Source organism: Drosophila mauritiana, chromosome X, assembly GCF_004382145.1.
Source record: "Drosophila mauritiana strain mau12 chromosome X, ASM438214v1, whole genome shotgun sequence".
NCBI lineage: Eukaryota > Metazoa > Arthropoda > Insecta > Diptera > Drosophilidae > Drosophila > Drosophila mauritiana.
In genome coordinates, this window is record NC_046672.1 from 14,729,453 (window position 1) to 14,746,534 (window position 17,082).

At 42.2% G+C, this 17,082-nt stretch overlaps 3 protein-coding genes across 10 annotated transcripts in view; 1 reads left to right on the top strand and 2 right to left on the bottom strand.

Moving 5' to 3' along the window:
• Positions 1–6,000, top strand: part of LOC117146396 (flotillin-2) — a 94,692-nt gene extending 88,692 nt beyond the window's left edge. For 5 of the 8 annotated variants that reach the window (XM_033312572.1, XM_033312576.1, XM_033312577.1 and 2 more), the window contains 3 exons: positions 3,659–4,226; positions 4,634–4,817; positions 4,880–5,059. In XM_033312572.1, the coding sequence (XP_033168463.1) occupies positions 3,659–4,226; positions 4,634–4,817; positions 4,880–5,059 (932 nt within the window). Of the gene's footprint in view, positions 1–2,702; positions 3,103–3,354; positions 3,375–3,658; positions 4,227–4,633; positions 4,818–4,879 lie in introns of those variants that run through there. The other 3 variants (XM_033312579.1, XM_033312578.1, XM_033312575.1) reach the window with 3 other exon arrangements.
• Positions 212–1,860, bottom strand: LOC117146398. The gene has a single exon (XM_033312581.1). It carries the CDS (start codon positions 1,721–1,723, stop codon positions 563–565), a length of 1,161 nt encoding a protein of 386 aa, XP_033168472.1. The 5' UTR covers positions 1,724–1,860; the 3' UTR covers positions 212–562.
• Positions 6,001–6,975: 975 nt separating the features above from the next.
• Positions 6,976–14,691, bottom strand: LOC117146394 (probable 4-coumarate--CoA ligase 3). The gene is made up of 6 exons (XM_033312568.1): positions 14,604–14,691; positions 13,838–14,405; positions 9,898–10,108; positions 8,759–9,301; positions 8,279–8,393; positions 6,976–8,220 (listed from the first exon to the last, which is right to left on the bottom strand). The coding sequence occupies exons 2-6, from the start codon at positions 14,117–14,119 to the stop codon at positions 7,578–7,580; spliced, it is 1,794 nt and encodes a 597-aa protein (XP_033168459.1). The 5' UTR covers positions 14,120–14,405; positions 14,604–14,691; the 3' UTR covers positions 6,976–7,577.
• Positions 14,692–17,082: the final 2,391 nt, after the last annotated feature.

Here is a 17,082-nt window from a genome sequence, read left to right on the forward strand (position 1 = left end):
AGACCAGAAAAAGGCTATAGAAAATATAATTTCCCTTTCAGTATACATTTTGTGGGTCACCTTCGTGCACAGCCTACAAATAATATAGTGGGGTATCCATTAATTCATATAATATTATAATCTTTTCAGAAAGATTAATGCATACTTTTGGGCATCGAAATGAAAGAGCTTTTGTTCAATAATTTATTAATAAAACGCAAACAATTAGCTCAGATATTTATTTTGTATTTGATTTTCATATTGTCCCATATCATTTCAAATATGTTTGTACACTAAGGGCTTATTAAACTTGTAATGAGTTATTTCCTTGATTTCTTGCGAGGCAGAACGATTTCTTTTGTATTTTTGAGCTAATTATCTTATTGTATATATTTTAATTCTTGAAGAACCTTGGTTTCTGTTGCAATTGTCTATGTTCATTCTTAATTTTAATGCTTCATTCAGTAGCGATTTGATTCGAAATATTCCAATCTATCTAATCATTTAGATTCAGTTTTATGGCAAACAACTAAATTTGGTAATGGGCAACAAACTTTGAAACGAGTAACAGGCACTGCGATCATCACTTCTTGTAATACATATCCATATGGGGCTGATCGAACATATTGATGGCATAGTCCAGTTCGTCCAGCTGTCGTTCGATTGCGATCTTTCGATTGCGCACGCGCAAAGTTGGCTCAGAAACGGGCATACGATTGTATTCCTCGACCAGCTTACTATACTTTATGTGGGCATCCTGGAGAGCAGCCTGTCTCTCGTTGGGCGTCAACGGTGTGTAGCCTTCGATGACAGTTGGCGCCTTCTCCTTCTCTCGCTCCTTGGGCCTTCGATCCTCCAAGTGGGTTGGTGGCGGCATTACCTCCATTAACTTTGACTTGCGACTGACTTGAGATCTCTTCGAAGCCGTGGTGCTTCTGGAGGCCACAGTAACGTTCGACTTGATGGTGGCATTCGAGCGCACACTCTCCTGGGAAACGGATCGCTTGGACTTGATGGTCTTTGTGGGTGCACTGCTGCGAGCGCTCAAGGGTGCCTCGGGTTCGTTGTTCTCCTGGGCCTGTGTTGACTTTGCCTGGGAGCGACGGGACGCCTGAGACGCCTGAGATGCCCGGGATTCCCGGGACATGCGGGAGCATACCGAAATGCGATCGGCCTGATCACCTTCGCCATGTTTGGGTTGGATTTGGCCATCCGTTTCCGATTGTTGGCACTGATGTGGAGCAACTGCTTGGCCGTGGTGACCCTCATGCTGCGGCACCGCCTTTGCCTCGTGACCCTGATCAGATGGTTTATTAGTCGGATAGCCGTGATGGCAGGTGCAACCGGAGCAGCATTTCCTTTGCTTTTGCTGATCCTCCCAACCGCCCTGTAGGCGCTCCTGCTCCTTACGTGCCTCCGATTTACTTGTGGTCAAATCACAACCGCAGGAATTTGGTGGCATCCTGCGACGCATCTCGTTGTGAAAGCCATACGGCTGGGCAAGACCGCCTCGCAGGCGGGGAGACTCATGGGCTCCGTGTAACTGGCGTGGACGACGTTGGACATTGTAGGCATGGGGACGCAACTTCTCCGTGTAGTGCAGGACCACTGGACGCCACAGGGGCACACGACGGGCATTGGCCGCAGCTATACACCTACCATTGGTCTCCATCCTGGACACATTTTGCTTGTTCTCCTGCAGAAAATCACGACCTCCGCCATGTGATCGCCGTAGTGCGGACATTGTGTCCTTTGTGTCGTGTATATATCGTTATATCAACTTGCAAATCGATGAAACTGGATTGAAAATATTTGTGTATTTATTATCACATAAAGAAAACGAGGGAATAGTGAAAATTGATCCGAAAGCTAGAGTGAGACGATTTTTTTTTTCGTGTACTTTCTGGTCGAAGTGGAAAATGAGACTGAACTATCCAGGATAGGGACATTGACATGTGTGGCGAATTTAAGGTCAAGGCCTACTTGGCACCTAACTTTTCTCAACATTTCATTATCTCCTTGGTAGCTTCCAGCAATATCTAGCATTTTAGATACGACTTTATTCCCATTTAATAGTCTGTCAATGTCTATAAGTAGTGTTGAATAATAGGTGCAAAATATGATGTGTGTTATGAATACATTATTATCAAGATGCGAGAAGTTTCTCGAATAACTCGGTGACTATCTCCAATTATATTTATAATTGCCATCAATCGTTCGCGTTACAAGTGTGCTACAATATCGAATGTTCTTTTCATTAATGTAGTAAACGATATAAGGGCAAGTTTCCTATGATACCTTCCAATCGAATAGCTCGTGTTCTCAGCTATCCACAGTTCTATTTGCCTAGACCTGTCCACGACCTTGATGGCCAATCTACAGCTTTTAATTAAACATAACTCGAGCCGAGGGTTTATGGGCCCATCGAACCCGAGTCGTTATACATGGCTCACTATAGTTTAGTCTATAGTATGTTTACGAGACGCTCGAGACCTCAAGGCGGTTTCCATTTGGCGGCGCGATTACAATTTCATTTTGCGAGCCGGTACCCGGCCGATTCCAGTACCGATTCCCATGCCCCTGCTTTTATACCCATACCTATGTACATATAACCATTCCGAATCCAAGTCCGAGTCTCCGGGCGATTTGAGCTGCCTGTCAGTTAGTTGTAAGCGCATCGCGAAACGCTTTGGTTGTCGCTTTGTTTTTCAATCGCGTGTGAACAGTCGAAGTCTAGAAGTTATACAAATAATATCAATAATTATTTGGAGCGCCCATCATCAAGGAAAATGCCTGGGGCACCACAATGTTCCCGCTCGTACCCCTCTTTCTTGCTATTAAGTGACGTCACGGTGGCATAGAGCTCTTATCAACGCCAGCGATAAGAATGCGACAAATGACGTCAAAAACAGTAGAGAACACGAAATGATTTAATTAAAAGCCAGCAAGATAGATGGTTAGATAGCGGATTGTGGAACCGTTGTGCGAACAGAGATAGCAATCCAATAAGTAGACCCCCGTTTGGTGGCCATTGGAACAGTTGTTCGACGACATGTCCGCCGTTTGGATGGGCGTCTTCAAGGTGGCCCTGATAGTGGGCGTTACCTCGCTGGTGGTCAGGCGGTAAGGTCATCGATTGTGGTGGTGAGGTGGTGAGAGCCACCCCAAAAAAATCCATTTCCCTTGGCACAACGAAAATATCAAAGCACCCTTACCATGGCGGTCATTTAGTCGGCTCATTATCAATATCAACATGGTTGCTATCTGTGGCAAGCCAACACCGTGTTTGCGAGTGTTTAACTCATGTGTATTTGTTTATCAACAAGTTGAAAGCACTGTGTATCTATTTCCTAAAATATCATTCGCGAAAAGTAGCGATTTGTCCTTACACCAAAAGTACGTGACCCGATATTCGCCATTCCAAGGCTTCTACAATTTCATTCCGTTATGAGAACGTGATTTGTTTATTGCATATCAAGTCGCATGTCTGATTAAAGACTTGAGGTACTTTTATGGAATTTTTGATGATTGCTTTATTGAATTAGTGCAACACCAGAGAAGTCAAATCAACTGGACACTAAGTAGACACTTGCTTTCTGTGTATAATATGTACACTCATGTACCCTCCGCCATAACAACACCCATTTAATATTCGATTACTTTGTTTGTGACCTTGCAGGAACGCTTACAGTAGAAGAGGTGTACAAGGACCGCGACCAGTTCGCTGCCTTGGTGCGCGAGGTGGCCGCACCGGACGTGGGTCGCATGGGCATCGAGATTCTCTCGTTTACGATCAAGGACGTCTACGATGATGTGCAGTACCTGGCCTCGTTGGGCAAGGCCCAGACCGCCGTGGTCAAGCGGGATGCCGATGCCGGCGTGGCGGAGGCCAATCGAGATGCCGGAATCCGGGAGGCGGAGTGCGAGAAGAGCGCCATGGACGTGAAATACTCGACGGACACGAAGATCGAGGACAACACCAGGATGTACAAGCTGCAGAAGGCCAATTTCGATCAGGAGATCAACACGGCCAAGGCCGAATCGCAGCTGGCCTACGAACTGCAGGCAGCCAAGATCCGCCAGCGCATCCGTAACGAGGAGATCCAGATCGAGGTGGTGGAGCGACGCAAGCAGATCGAGATCGAGTCGCAGGAAGTGCAGCGCAAGGATCGCGAGCTCACTGGCACAGTCAAGCTGCCCGCCGAGGCCGAGGCCTTCCGCCTCCAGACCCTTGCGCAGGCCAAGCAGTAAGTATCTCAAGCAATAAAACTCTTCAGCTTTAGATATTTCAATTAAAATGTTATACAATAATTCTGAACTAGCATGGTCCATATTTTATTGAACCATATATAACAAACCTTATCTAGCAAACGAAAATATAATCGTTATGGGAACTTTAGCAGCAACGTTGCAGCTTAGTCATATTATAGTAACGTGTATGTGGGATGTATCTACATGTAGATAAACGCAGTTTCAGCACGAATGACTACAGTCAACATGTAATAAATAATAATATATCAATTGTGCTAGGGAAGTTTTAATATAGAAACAGTTCTGTGGTCTTATGTAATATGTAGATATCATTTAGAGTATGTGAAATGCAATTAGATACTTTTACCAAACCTATACTAAAAACCGCGTTTAACCTTTACAGATGTCAGACCATCGAGGGTGCCCGTGCCGAGGCGGAGCGCATACGCAAGATCGGATCGGCGGAGGCCCATGCCATTGAGTTGGTGGGCAAGGCGGAGGCGGAACGCATGCGGATGAAGGCCCATGTGTACAAGCAGTACGGCGATGCAGCAATCATGAACATTGTACTCGAATCACTGCCCAAGGTTAGTGCTCCATATGCATTCAATTTGGAATTGCAAATATATTCCTTTGAAATCCGTTACAGATTGCCGCTGAGGTGGCTGCACCACTGGCCAAAACCGATGAGATTGTCCTGATTGGCGGCAACGATAATATAACCAACGACGTGACCCGCTTGGTGGCCCAGCTACCGCCATCGATCAACGCCCTGACCGGAGTGGATCTGTCCAAGGTTCTGTCCAAGATACCGGGGGCCAAGGCGTGAAACCTAATGGAATGGGATATCCAGGAAATGGCAATGACAACGTAACGCAGCGCAAAGGAATTGTAACCGATACAAAAACCAGATAAGGATAGACAACCGAATTGAGAAAGAGACGACAGGAAGCGACAAAACAAGATGGCGATAGTTTGCTAGAGAGGGGACGTGCATTTGTTAGAGAGAGAAAGAGGGAAACAGCGAAACGAACTTGAAAGACTCAAGTTTCGAAATGAAATCGAACGTAGCTAAATGTACTCCGATATTATAATATATTTATATATAATATATATATATATAAATATATATATATTTGTATATGTATATGCACACATGCAATACACACATACACTTGTCTCGTCTGTGTGGTGTGCTAGTGTGTGTGTGTGATGTTTGGCGGCGTAACAATCAAAAACAGAACACAAAAACAACCAACGTTAATCTCAGCTAAAGTTATGCATTTCGTACGCAACATTTTGTGGCCTTTTCTCTCGAAAACGAAAAACCGATAACGATAACAAGAAATCAACGTGAAATTTGTATAACTTTAAAACGAAAACCATTTAAACAGAGTGTTAGCTATTTATTTACTATGCTATATATACTATATACATGCAGACTTGCTATACACAAAGAGCTCTTTCATTAAACACATAGAATTATATACCAGACAGTGTTGTACAGGCATATATGTATAATTTTACAGTTTTGTAGAGATCTGTATAAGTAGTCTCTCTCCATCTTCTTCTTATACAATTTCTATCTGCTTATGGAATTTCCATCAGTCCAAACTACAACTACTGCCTATCGTCTAAAGCCAAAACTTTAAGCTAGTAAGCCAAATGGAAAGAGAGGGAGATTGCTTTTCGAGGCGACAGATCGAGCTACTAACCACAAAAAGCTTACATACTTCCAGGCAAATAAATTATCCATTATTATGTTTTTAATATATAACCAACTATTTATTTGTTGATTCGTGTCTGTTTCTTTCTTTGAATTTTGTTAAACGATTACTTTTTACGGAATTGTGCCATATCGGGTGCAAATTATAAAATGTTTGTCCGTTATTGACATTTAATATTTGTTTATTTTTGATTATTATACCAAATGATGCTTTGCTCGATCAATTTTATATGGTATATTGCGAAATAGTCGTATATTACTTTACAACACTGTTTTTTCGGCAATTGGCGCTGTTTCAAACCCCACACACACACTAACCAACACAAACGAGTTTGAATTTATGCATTATTTTCAGTGCGCAAGAAGAAATTAAGCTTAATTTCTTGTTATACAAAGCGTTCATGTAATTATGTTTGTCTCGTTTAATCATCTTTTAATGTTTATTATTTATGTAACAACACATATTGCACTACGAATATGCATTTACAATTTTTGTACTTTATTCTTATTAATTTTTTTTAGTTTATAGCAAAAGGAAAGAAAAAATAAAGAAAATAATTAAAAAAACTACTAATTTTGTTATACACTAACGTCTAACTGGAATTAAATAGTTAAGCAATTAATTCAACGCTTTCATTTCGATAGAGTAATTAACCCTAATTTTTATAAGCACTTCTACCAATCACATACACACACAGATACACCCATTAGACACAGAACACTCACCCATACATTTTTTTCTATTGTATATTAAGTCCGAGTAATTTTAATTATAGTGCAGTCTGATGGAGAAAGCAAGAGAACAAGAACAACAACCAACCGAAGAACTAAAGAACTAAAAGCTAAACCTAAATCAAATGTAAAATTTTGTGTATTTTGTCGTAAATAAATAAATTAAAAAATACTTATATTGATTGATATTGAAATAATGTGATTTAAAACTTTACCAACTCGCCTAATTGTACATGTATATGTATATTTTATTGCACGATAATTCGGCCACCATAAAAACCAAGTTATTTCAACTGGTTCATTTCGTCTTTATTATTAAACATTGTGGCATACATGGCATTTAAAATATTAGTTTTGGCATGCCGCCGTCTTTTAATACGATCAACAAACAATAATCTTATGGTACTAGGCAAAAAAAATTGATATATGCAAATAGGGGAATATCATAGCAAAATATCGACTGCGTCATTAAGTATAATCAAAGGCTAGAGTACACGCATACAGATTACACTTTATAAATACGCATATGTTTATGTTTAAGGTCTACGTATGCCTAATCTAGACTTACTAACTATGGACCAATCGAGCGACTAATCGAGACCTATGTCTAAGCCTAAGAACTAAGTATTTTCGAAGTTGTAAATGCAATGTCTAAACCAGTTCCCAGGGATCGGGGGATCCAGGGCCAACATTGATGTTCCTCATATATGGTACATACATGTTCCGCGGAATGTGGCCACAAACAAATAGAGCTCTTAAATTTGGCAATAGGCTGAGGTACATATCGCCTTAGGACCTCCATTTGTCCGTGTACCATTCCTGATTGAGACGAACAAAAAAAAAATCACAAAAATATTTCTTAGCCTACGAAGATCCGTCCTCTGGGAACTTAGTCGGAGAACTTCTCCTTGAGCTCGCGGCGCAGGATCTTGCCGGTGGGATTCTTGGGCACCTCGTCAACGACGATCACTCCGCCCTCGAGCTTCTTGTAGTGGGCCACCCGTTCGGCCACGTAGGCGGAGATCTCCTCGGCGCTGGCTTTCTCACCCTGACGCAGGACGACAATGGCGCGTGGTGCCTCGCCGTTGAATTCGTGGGGAATACCAAAGACGGCTGCCTCCAGGATCTTGGGGTGATCGCGCAGCACTGCCTCCAATTCAGCGGGTGGCACTTGGAAACCCTTCACCTTGATCAGCTCCTTCATGCGGTCCGTGATATAGAAGAGACCGTCCTCGTCGTAGAAGGCCACGTCGCCACTACGCAGCCAGTTGCCCGGATAGAAGGTGACCTGATTGGCCTCATCGTTGTTCAGATAACCGGCCATCACCTGGGGACCACGGACGCACAGCTCGCCAGTGGTGCGCGGACCAACGCCCTTGGCATCGCTTCCATCCAGTGGAACGATCTTGGCCTCCGTGCTGGCCGGCAGCACTCCGGTCGAGGCGTACACCTTGTTGCCCTCCGGTGTCAACAAAACCACGGGGGAAGCCTCTGTCATGCCGTAGCCCTGCTTGAAGACAGTGTTCGGGAACCTGTAAAAAGACATGCCATAAGTTTGAATCATTCTACAATCCCGCGATGCCAACTCACTTGTTCAGGAAGCGCTCCACATCGTGCTGACCAATTGGGGCCGCTCCACTCATCACCACCTTCAAGTGGGGCGCTGTTTCCTGCGTCAGCTTGGGATGGTTAATCATGAAGAGGGCTGCAAAAATTAATACAATAGAATAAATACAAATTATACAGCTTTTAAAATACGATATAATCTTTTTCTTCTTGGAACATCATCAAAATAAAGATCATCTGCATCGTAAATGAATACTTCTTAACTTATTTGTCATGTTCATCTATCAAAACCAGTTTTAAATAAGCTTTTGCTTTAATTATTTTAATGGTCAACATGAAATTAAAAGTAGATTGGCGGCAAACAACAATAACAGCACTCCGAAACTCAATTTGCTTTCGAATATAGGTTTGCCATTAATCCCTCAATTTTTTTCAGATAAACAAATAAGAAGGACTTTAAAAGCTAGTAATACAATTAAGCTCTATAAAACACTTTATACTTACCAATAGGGGGCACCAAGTTGAGGATGCTGCCCTGGTACTTGTCCAGCGACCTCAAGAAGTCATCCGGCTTGAAGCAGGGCATGGTGGCCAGTCGGCAGCCCTGTCCCAGTTTCGAGAGCATCACCACGGTGAGGCCGTAGATGTGGAAGAATGGCAGGACGCCCGGCAACGTGTTCTGCGGACCCATGAGATCCAGTGGCAGGGAGGCCTGCACCTGCTCGCAGTTGCTAGTGATGTTGTTGTGCGAGAGCATCACACCCTTGGGCAGACCAGTGGTGCCGGAGGAGAAGGGCAGGAAGACCATATCGTCGGCGGAGGCTTCTTTGGGCGCTTTCAGATCCTCGTAACGCACATTCTGGGTGCTCGTCAGCTCGCTGAAATCGATGGCACCCTCGGGCAGGGCCTCCTCGGCACTGGTTCGCACCACGGCGATGGGTATCTGCCTGCCCACCAGTTTGCTGGCCTGGCTCAGTGTGGCAAATCCGGATACCGTTCCCACCAGGAACTTGGCTCCGCTAAAGGTCAACTGCCTGGCGATCTCGTCTGCAATCGAAATGTGACGATCAGTAAGACGGTCTTTCGACTTTGGAACCACAAAATACAGATGTCACCACATAAAGACCCCCAGATAAGGAGCCTTTGACGCACTCAAGAGTCACCAATAAACAATGTACAGCGGTGGTCACGCAAATAGGTAATTGTTCGCCTAATTAACTGCATCGCACTTACACTTTAATATGCTCTTAACTTTTATGAAGAATTTACGGTGGGCAATCATGATAAATACACACGTAATCAAAAATAACCTGCCGTTTCAGTGCATTTTAAGGGATCATTTGAACAAGATACCTTGAATGCTTTTAGCAGGTTAAAGATCACTGCTTTCATTTACAATAGCCACTTCATAGGTCATACAACTTTGATGGTCTTTCTGAAATTTTAGAAATATAACTATACTAAACATTGCTTTATCTCTTTGGTAAATTACTATCTCTGTTATCTTTCATTCTATTCGGGAATTGCTTTTCTTTTCTAACTCGCTAACAATTTGATAATATAACTGCGAACATCGCTGTACAGCCGGCATTTTGAGAACAAAACAAAATTTGGGCGCAAAACCCCTTGGATTCCAAACATACCCGGCGTGTAGACGGGATTCACTGTGGTCACCGTCAGTCCCGCCTCAATGGCGCCCAATGTGGCAATGGGATACTCGGGAAGATTCGGCAGACAGATGGCCAAAACGTCGGGCTTTTGGAGATTGAACTTGGTCTGCAGACGAACGGCAAAAGCGGCGCTGGCATCTCGCATTTGGGCGAAAGTGTACTGCCGATCGGTGATCACACAAACCTAAAATAAATAACATAAAGAATAATTTACATGAATATTTAATGGTAGTAATGCAGTAGTTGATTTACAGTACACAACCCTATCTCGATTGTATAAATATATGTTAATCGGGCAAATATGCAGATAACGATAAATCAAAATCAAGCAAAGCCTGGGAAAACCCAAATGGCTGGCACTCGAATCTTATCTGAAGAATGCTTCAAGTGGACTCATATGTTAGGGTCGTATATTTATGGGAGATCTGGTAAATAGTGTAGCTAATGGTGTAAATAGTGTAGTGAACAGGTGTCATGATCGCAATGGTGAAATTAGGCGATATGGGTTAAATCGTTTACCACCTAATTAGCAACAGAATAATAAAAAATCCTAATGCGATAAGATAATCCATCATCGCCCAATTCAAATGACAATGTCAGCTGTTTTATTTATCTAAGCTTGCTTGCCATTTTATCAGCACAAGTTTAGCTAGCTATTAAATAGATTACAAGTAGTGCCTTTGAGATTTAGCCAAGGTCAGTACGTGGTGATGATCTGGATTATTTCAGTGGTATTAAAAACTGCTAACAGATATTTGAAGTTCAACCCTTGATATCAGTAACCAAATTATTTTATATTTGTTTCCCCCTATGCAGGGCCTTTCGCTGGCCTTGACTTCTCGTGGGTCTGACCTCAAAACCGGTTTGCCGGGCTAAGGTGAAGGTTGTTTAAGGCAAATTTGCAAGTACCAGCTAAATGGGTGGGCCTAATGAGAAAGGGGGTGGTGGCTCGCTGATTGGGGGATTGTCCGCCTAAATTTGCGCAGTCGGAAATCGCATTCGGTTAAAAATAAGCATTATAAATAGCAGCGCCGCCAACAAGTTGCTCAAATTGAAGAAAACAACCCACAAACGAGGCAAACACACAACTTGACATCATAATGAATAAATAAGCGAGTAAAAAATAAGAGAATCATTTCGTGCATTTGCCATGTATATGTAGATTTGCACCCCTCTAAAAGCGTCGAGCTCCCCGTGGGTCCATCGAAAACCGCTTCGCTTGGCTTCAGTCCGTTGGACGGTCCAAAGTTCAGTGGGGCAAAGTACAAAGTCTGCAAAGTCTAAACGAGTCAGCCCCCCTCATACTATCTGTCTCGTTCTGTCTTCCTCTCTCGCTCTTGTCACCTACTCTGCAGCGTTTGTTGACTTTTGAGCGGCGAAGAACTGGCCGAAAAGTAGCTAAGAAATAGCTGAAAGTATCTCAGATTGTGGCTGCTCATCTTAGAGATACTTTTTCATATTTCCAAAAAGGAAATATTAAGAAAAAGGAGTGCATTTTAAAAGTTCTAACAACAGTTTCATGGAGAATATCCCATTTTTCTCTACATATAGATTTAAATAAATAAATAGCCCGTGCGTGACTATTTAATAGCCGAATTACCAACATATGATGGCAATTTGGAACGCCGAGCAAATAAATACAGAGGAGGCTGGACTGCTGACGTCGGCCAGAGAAAAAGCAACACAAATCAAAACAAACCCATCAAAATTATCAAGCCAAAATAAAATAACCCCAGGCGTAAATAAGTCGGAGGCAATTAAAAGCGCATTATATGAACACATCAAGTATTTTCGGGGCTCGATTCAGGGGTAAAAACACTTGAGCGAGTGGAAATTGATAAAAAATGAGTGATTGCACCAAATGAATCATCATACTATATTGCATTCCTCAAACGCACAAACAGTCAATTTAAAATCCAAGGAATTTAAAGTGACAATCGAAACCGTTTACAAGTTACATAGTCCATAAGGCATTTCTAAGAAAACTTTGTTGACTTACAGAAAGAAAACGAAAAATAATAAGAAGAGCACGTAAACAATTCTGATATCAAATGAATTCTATTCCCATTGCTGAATGCACATGTAGATAGCTCTTGAAATTCAAGTAATAAATGCGCTTTCTTATTCGCTACACAGAAATAATAACCTAAATATTTGCACAAAGCCCAAGTGTCTTTATTAACTGGAACAATAGCTGATCCGTCTTACGAAAAATCTGAAATATAATGATGACACGACTAAATCGTTATCTTATCGAGAAGAAACCCTTGGGAAAAGTGAATTATTTCTTCTCCATTGCTGAGTAAACAATTTTCACTAATCATGGGGGCGCATTAGCAAGTCTAGCGGGCGTGGCAGTGAGTGGAAACAAAAGGCGAACTTTGTACTTTTAATTGCATTTTATTCAACAATTGGCTCGGGGCTCTGGTTACGCCTCAGAAAAAAAAACAAAAAAAAAAAACCGGCCATGTGGGCGATTACTACTCGGTTATATCAGACCTCAACCTCTCCTATATTGCACAAATGATGGCAATAAATTTCAATGAAAACAGTTTGCACTTTGATTTGCACAGGCACTATATACACACATATGTATGCATGTATATATAGAGCTTCTAGTTACACGACGAAAAGTGAAAAGTGTAAACAATTGGCGAAGGTCGCCTGGGGATCGTATAGTCGCTTACATTATTGTTATGCATGTGGGTCTTAAATTACATCGGCTACTCGTTTATCCCGTTGACAATAGCGGGACGCGATTCATTTAATCGCGAGATTTGCTTATCAGGAATCCCGGGCAATTTGCCCCAAACGCTTGACTTGCGCCCACTGAGCCATGGATGCGAAATCCGGAACGGGAATCGGAATCGAAATCGAAATACCATAGTATTCCGGAAAGGAACAACGATAGTGTGTGGTAGTAGCCAATGGAGAGGCCGGCCTTTTTTGACAAATAGTAATAGTGGGGCCTGTTTACTACATTTCACTTTCGCTCCTATCAACGCACCTTATCAGCACAACCCGTCATTAGCGATGTCCGATAAGGGGACCGATGGCGAACCGGGGGTCTTAATGACCCAAATACTGCCATAGACTCCACCTAGACCCTACCTCCTATCTCAATGATAAGTGGTGATAAGTCATGGTACTACAAACGTAAATGTATCTGCGACCACGGGGGGGATTGCGATGGAGGATACAAAGATACGAAGTTCGGCACCATTGCAAAATATTGTAGCAATCGCAACGCAGACTGACGAATGCCAGCGCCCGTATAAATATCACTTTGTATATATATATAGACGTAGGTTCAGGTTCAATAAACCGCTATAAACAAACAAAGAATTTCTGAGCGGCGCCTACGACAACGAATGCAACAATTTCGATTGCGTGAATTTATGATGCGATTGGGTTTACGGGGACTTCAATTAGGCTCGGGTTTACGTTCACGTTTACGTTTATGTTGGGCCCATTCAAGTGGTAAATTCGATTTTGATTGTCGATTGGAGAAGTGATTAAGTGACATTCTTCAATGTGTTGTTGCGATCTCTGGGATGCGGTATTGTCATTGCGTTTTAGGTGTCTGGTTTAGAACAAATGGGTTCTTTTGTAGAAATGCCTTTCAGTAAACATCTATAAATATTGAGATGTATAATCAATCAAGATCATTACATATCGGCACTTTCCTACGAAAACACTGGTATTATGTTTATAAGCTAGGGAACCCTAACAACTCCGGGCATTTGCTATCGATTTTCAAATTGACTTAGATTCAAGAACCCTTGGATACTCAAGAGGTAAGCTTCTTTCTTAGGTGGTAAACCCCTTCTTGAAACTACTTGATGGAATTACTTTATACATTGCGCTTCTAATCACTTAAATCACTTTCAATCCTTGATCACTGATCACTTACCGCTGCCGTGCGTCGCTCCCACTTTTTGAAGTCGCGCCACACGTACTCATGCAGCGGTACGTTGGGAATGGTGACGGGGTCAAAGGGCGAGGTCTTGTAGTAGCCGTCCTCGGGGCTGTAGTGCAGGAACTTGTCCGTCTCGCTGACGCTCTGCGTCCGCTCCCGCTGGGCGCTGGCGGTACTGGTGGTCCGCTGGCGCCGGTTCGTCGTGATGGAGCGCGTTGCGGCGCTACCAAATGCGGTAGCGCTGCGCATGCGCAGCAGTTGAGCGGCTGGGTTCATGGCTGGATTTGAAAGTTACGCGGTTCCTCGCTCAGTGTAGAACAGAGTTTGGGTATTTCTTGTAGGAGCTGGGCTCTTCGAGATGCGAAACCAAGTGTTACTGCTGCTGCTGCTGCCACACGTCTGCTGCTGTCGAGTGTTGAGACACGACTGGCGACGCCGTGCGGCGCTGAGAGAAGTAATACCGCTGCTGCGCTCACCAACCAAGCAACACCAACAAAAACAGATACACGGACGCACGATCGCGTTGGCGGTGCGCGATATTGCTCTCTCTTTCGTGCATACACTGAAAATAAAATATAATTACAACTAATTTTGATTTATGATAGCTAAAGCGGACTTTTATTGCTGATCTATGATCTAGTCATGATGGTGGGTCATCATTTAAAAAAATCTAAACAGTTATATTAATCGTAAGATCTTTAAAAATCATCAATAATAAATAATAAGCCGATCAGAATAGATAATTCTAATTTGAGCATACCTTGGTTGATATATGCAATTTCCTCAGTGTATATGCAGCTTTGCTACTCTTTGCCTTCTTCGGAATGCACTCTCTCACTTATCCGCTCTCACTCTCAGCAGACTGCAACTGTAAATTTTAAAGGGAAACGATCTGTCAATAATATATTGCTACTTAAAATTATCCCAAATTGATAAGGAAACTGAAAAAAAGAAGCATAAATATCAATATTAAATATATACTTGTACTATCTTGAAATATTTTTATAACCGCTGCATTAGTCATTTGATATACACACACACTCGAAATGAAGCCCTTTAAGTTGTCACGTTGTTCCTTCGAGAAGTGGAGGTACCAACGCACATATAATTACACCTTTAGTTGCTATTATTGACACTTGAAACATTTCCAGTTGAAGAGGCTGTTTCGAATTCCTTCCAGTGCACCACTTGAGGCAACTCCCGTACACAGTGGCTGTGAAGTGCTAGACTTGCCATCCCACGCACCTTCCCCTCCTTGAGAACTCTTTCGCCACCCCTGCCTTATCGTTATCGCGATGCAGTGGCTTCTTGATGTCTGCGCATGACTTGCAGGCCTTTCCCGCGCTTATCACTAGAATTTCGGTATGGCGAGCCATCGATGAAGTGTTATATGTATGTATGTAAGTATGGCGTTGAACCTTGAACACTGACTCAAGAACAGCTAATCTCGTTGGAACACCTGAACTGCAATGAATCGGATTCCATTTACTCATAGAGGGGGGTTTTGCACTTTATTTACTGGCCAGATGAAAAATATTAGTTTGTTATGAATTTGCTTATACGTATTTTTTAGGTAGGTACATTTTCAGCTTACCCCCTAGAAGGACATTTCTTTGGGGTGATAATACCTTCTTGGCGCTTCATCCAGAGTTTGGTAGAACTGGAATATCTGGTAAAGGCACAAATAACCTTGAAGGGAAGTTCAACCTGTGGTTTTTAATAACATTGCAATTACTTTCTGGAACTAAAACTAAAAGAATAACCAGTGCATTCACCCTCTTGGGAAACTCAACACTCTCTTGCCAAAAGTTTCACCAGCTGGGGAAAATTCTGCATTTGAAATGGACACATTCAAGACGGCAATGCTATTCACGTTTTATATAAATATATATATCCCATGTATGCAGTATGAAAAGCAAAAACAAATCCCCGCAAAGCAGAAAGAACAGCAACAACAATTGGAGAGCAACGTAAGCGGAGCTCAAGGCCAAAAAGAGGCCCTCTACCTTTCTCCTCCCTCGACCACTCACACACTCTTACACAGCGAGCTCTATGCAAATGAGTGCTCTCTTTCTCTTACATCGATCGCGTTACAGTTGCATTTGCATTGAGAGAAAAGAAATGAAAAGGAGAGAGTTACAGTGGGCCTGATATCCAGTTTTATATAGTATGGCATTTTATGGATGTGGGATACTTGTTATTCAATAGCTGATTGCATTTCGAACTTATCTTATGTACACTCGCATCTAATGTGCTTATTTTATTCGCATAACAATTCAAACAGCATTTTTAATGCAACATACACACCATATCTCGCTCTCGCTCTGCCCCCCGCCCACATCTACAGTTGAGCTCAGAATTATAGCACCATAGGCTAATTAATTGTGAATATTGAAAGTATAATGGCTAATTAAATTAGTAAATGTGCTAAAATGGGTCACTAATGTATTATCTGTTAAGTTTGGTATAACCAGTCTTGAATATAATCATGTTGCTATGCTAGAGATCGAAATGTTAACGTTTCGGAGAATTTTTTTAGAAAATAAAGCGTCAAGAAGTACGTTGGGATTTAAAAACTATATTAAGATCTACTTGTGTAAATAAAAAAGATATTGACATTGAAACGCACTTCATTTGTAAACATATTTTGTTACACAACCAACTTTCTCTTTAGACTTACATATAAAGAAGCCCAACGATCAATACGTATTATCTTTGTAATATCAATAGAAGATTTTAACATATGTTGTAACATATGTATGTACAGATGTTGGATATGCTAAAAGTTCGAACTAGCCTGTGCGGACCATGCAAAATGTGTGCGTTTCGCGAAAACGAGTCGTCGTACTTTCTTGGTGGCTATTTTGTGTTGAACTTTGGACCCTGGCTCAGCCCCCTTCCCCTTCTGGCCAATGAAAGCGCGACCAAAACAAACTCCAAAATGTTTATCCCAGCAAACCAGTTTTTCTCGACTTCATTAAGACGGTTGCATGTGTGTTTTTGGCTTCGTTTTTCGTTGCGTTTTTGTTTTGTATTATACGTCTGTTTTTCTTTTCATTTGCTGCAGCTCCAACATGTTTATCTTGGCTATTTTTGAGCTGGGTTATGGGTGGGATTTAGATTTCAGGGGTGTTGGGTTCAGCTTTTTCGGTTTTATCAGTTTTTAGTGGGGGGATTTGCCACAGGTTACAGTTTTTCGACTATCACTCACGCAAACACCTGCGCACTAATTTGGTAAT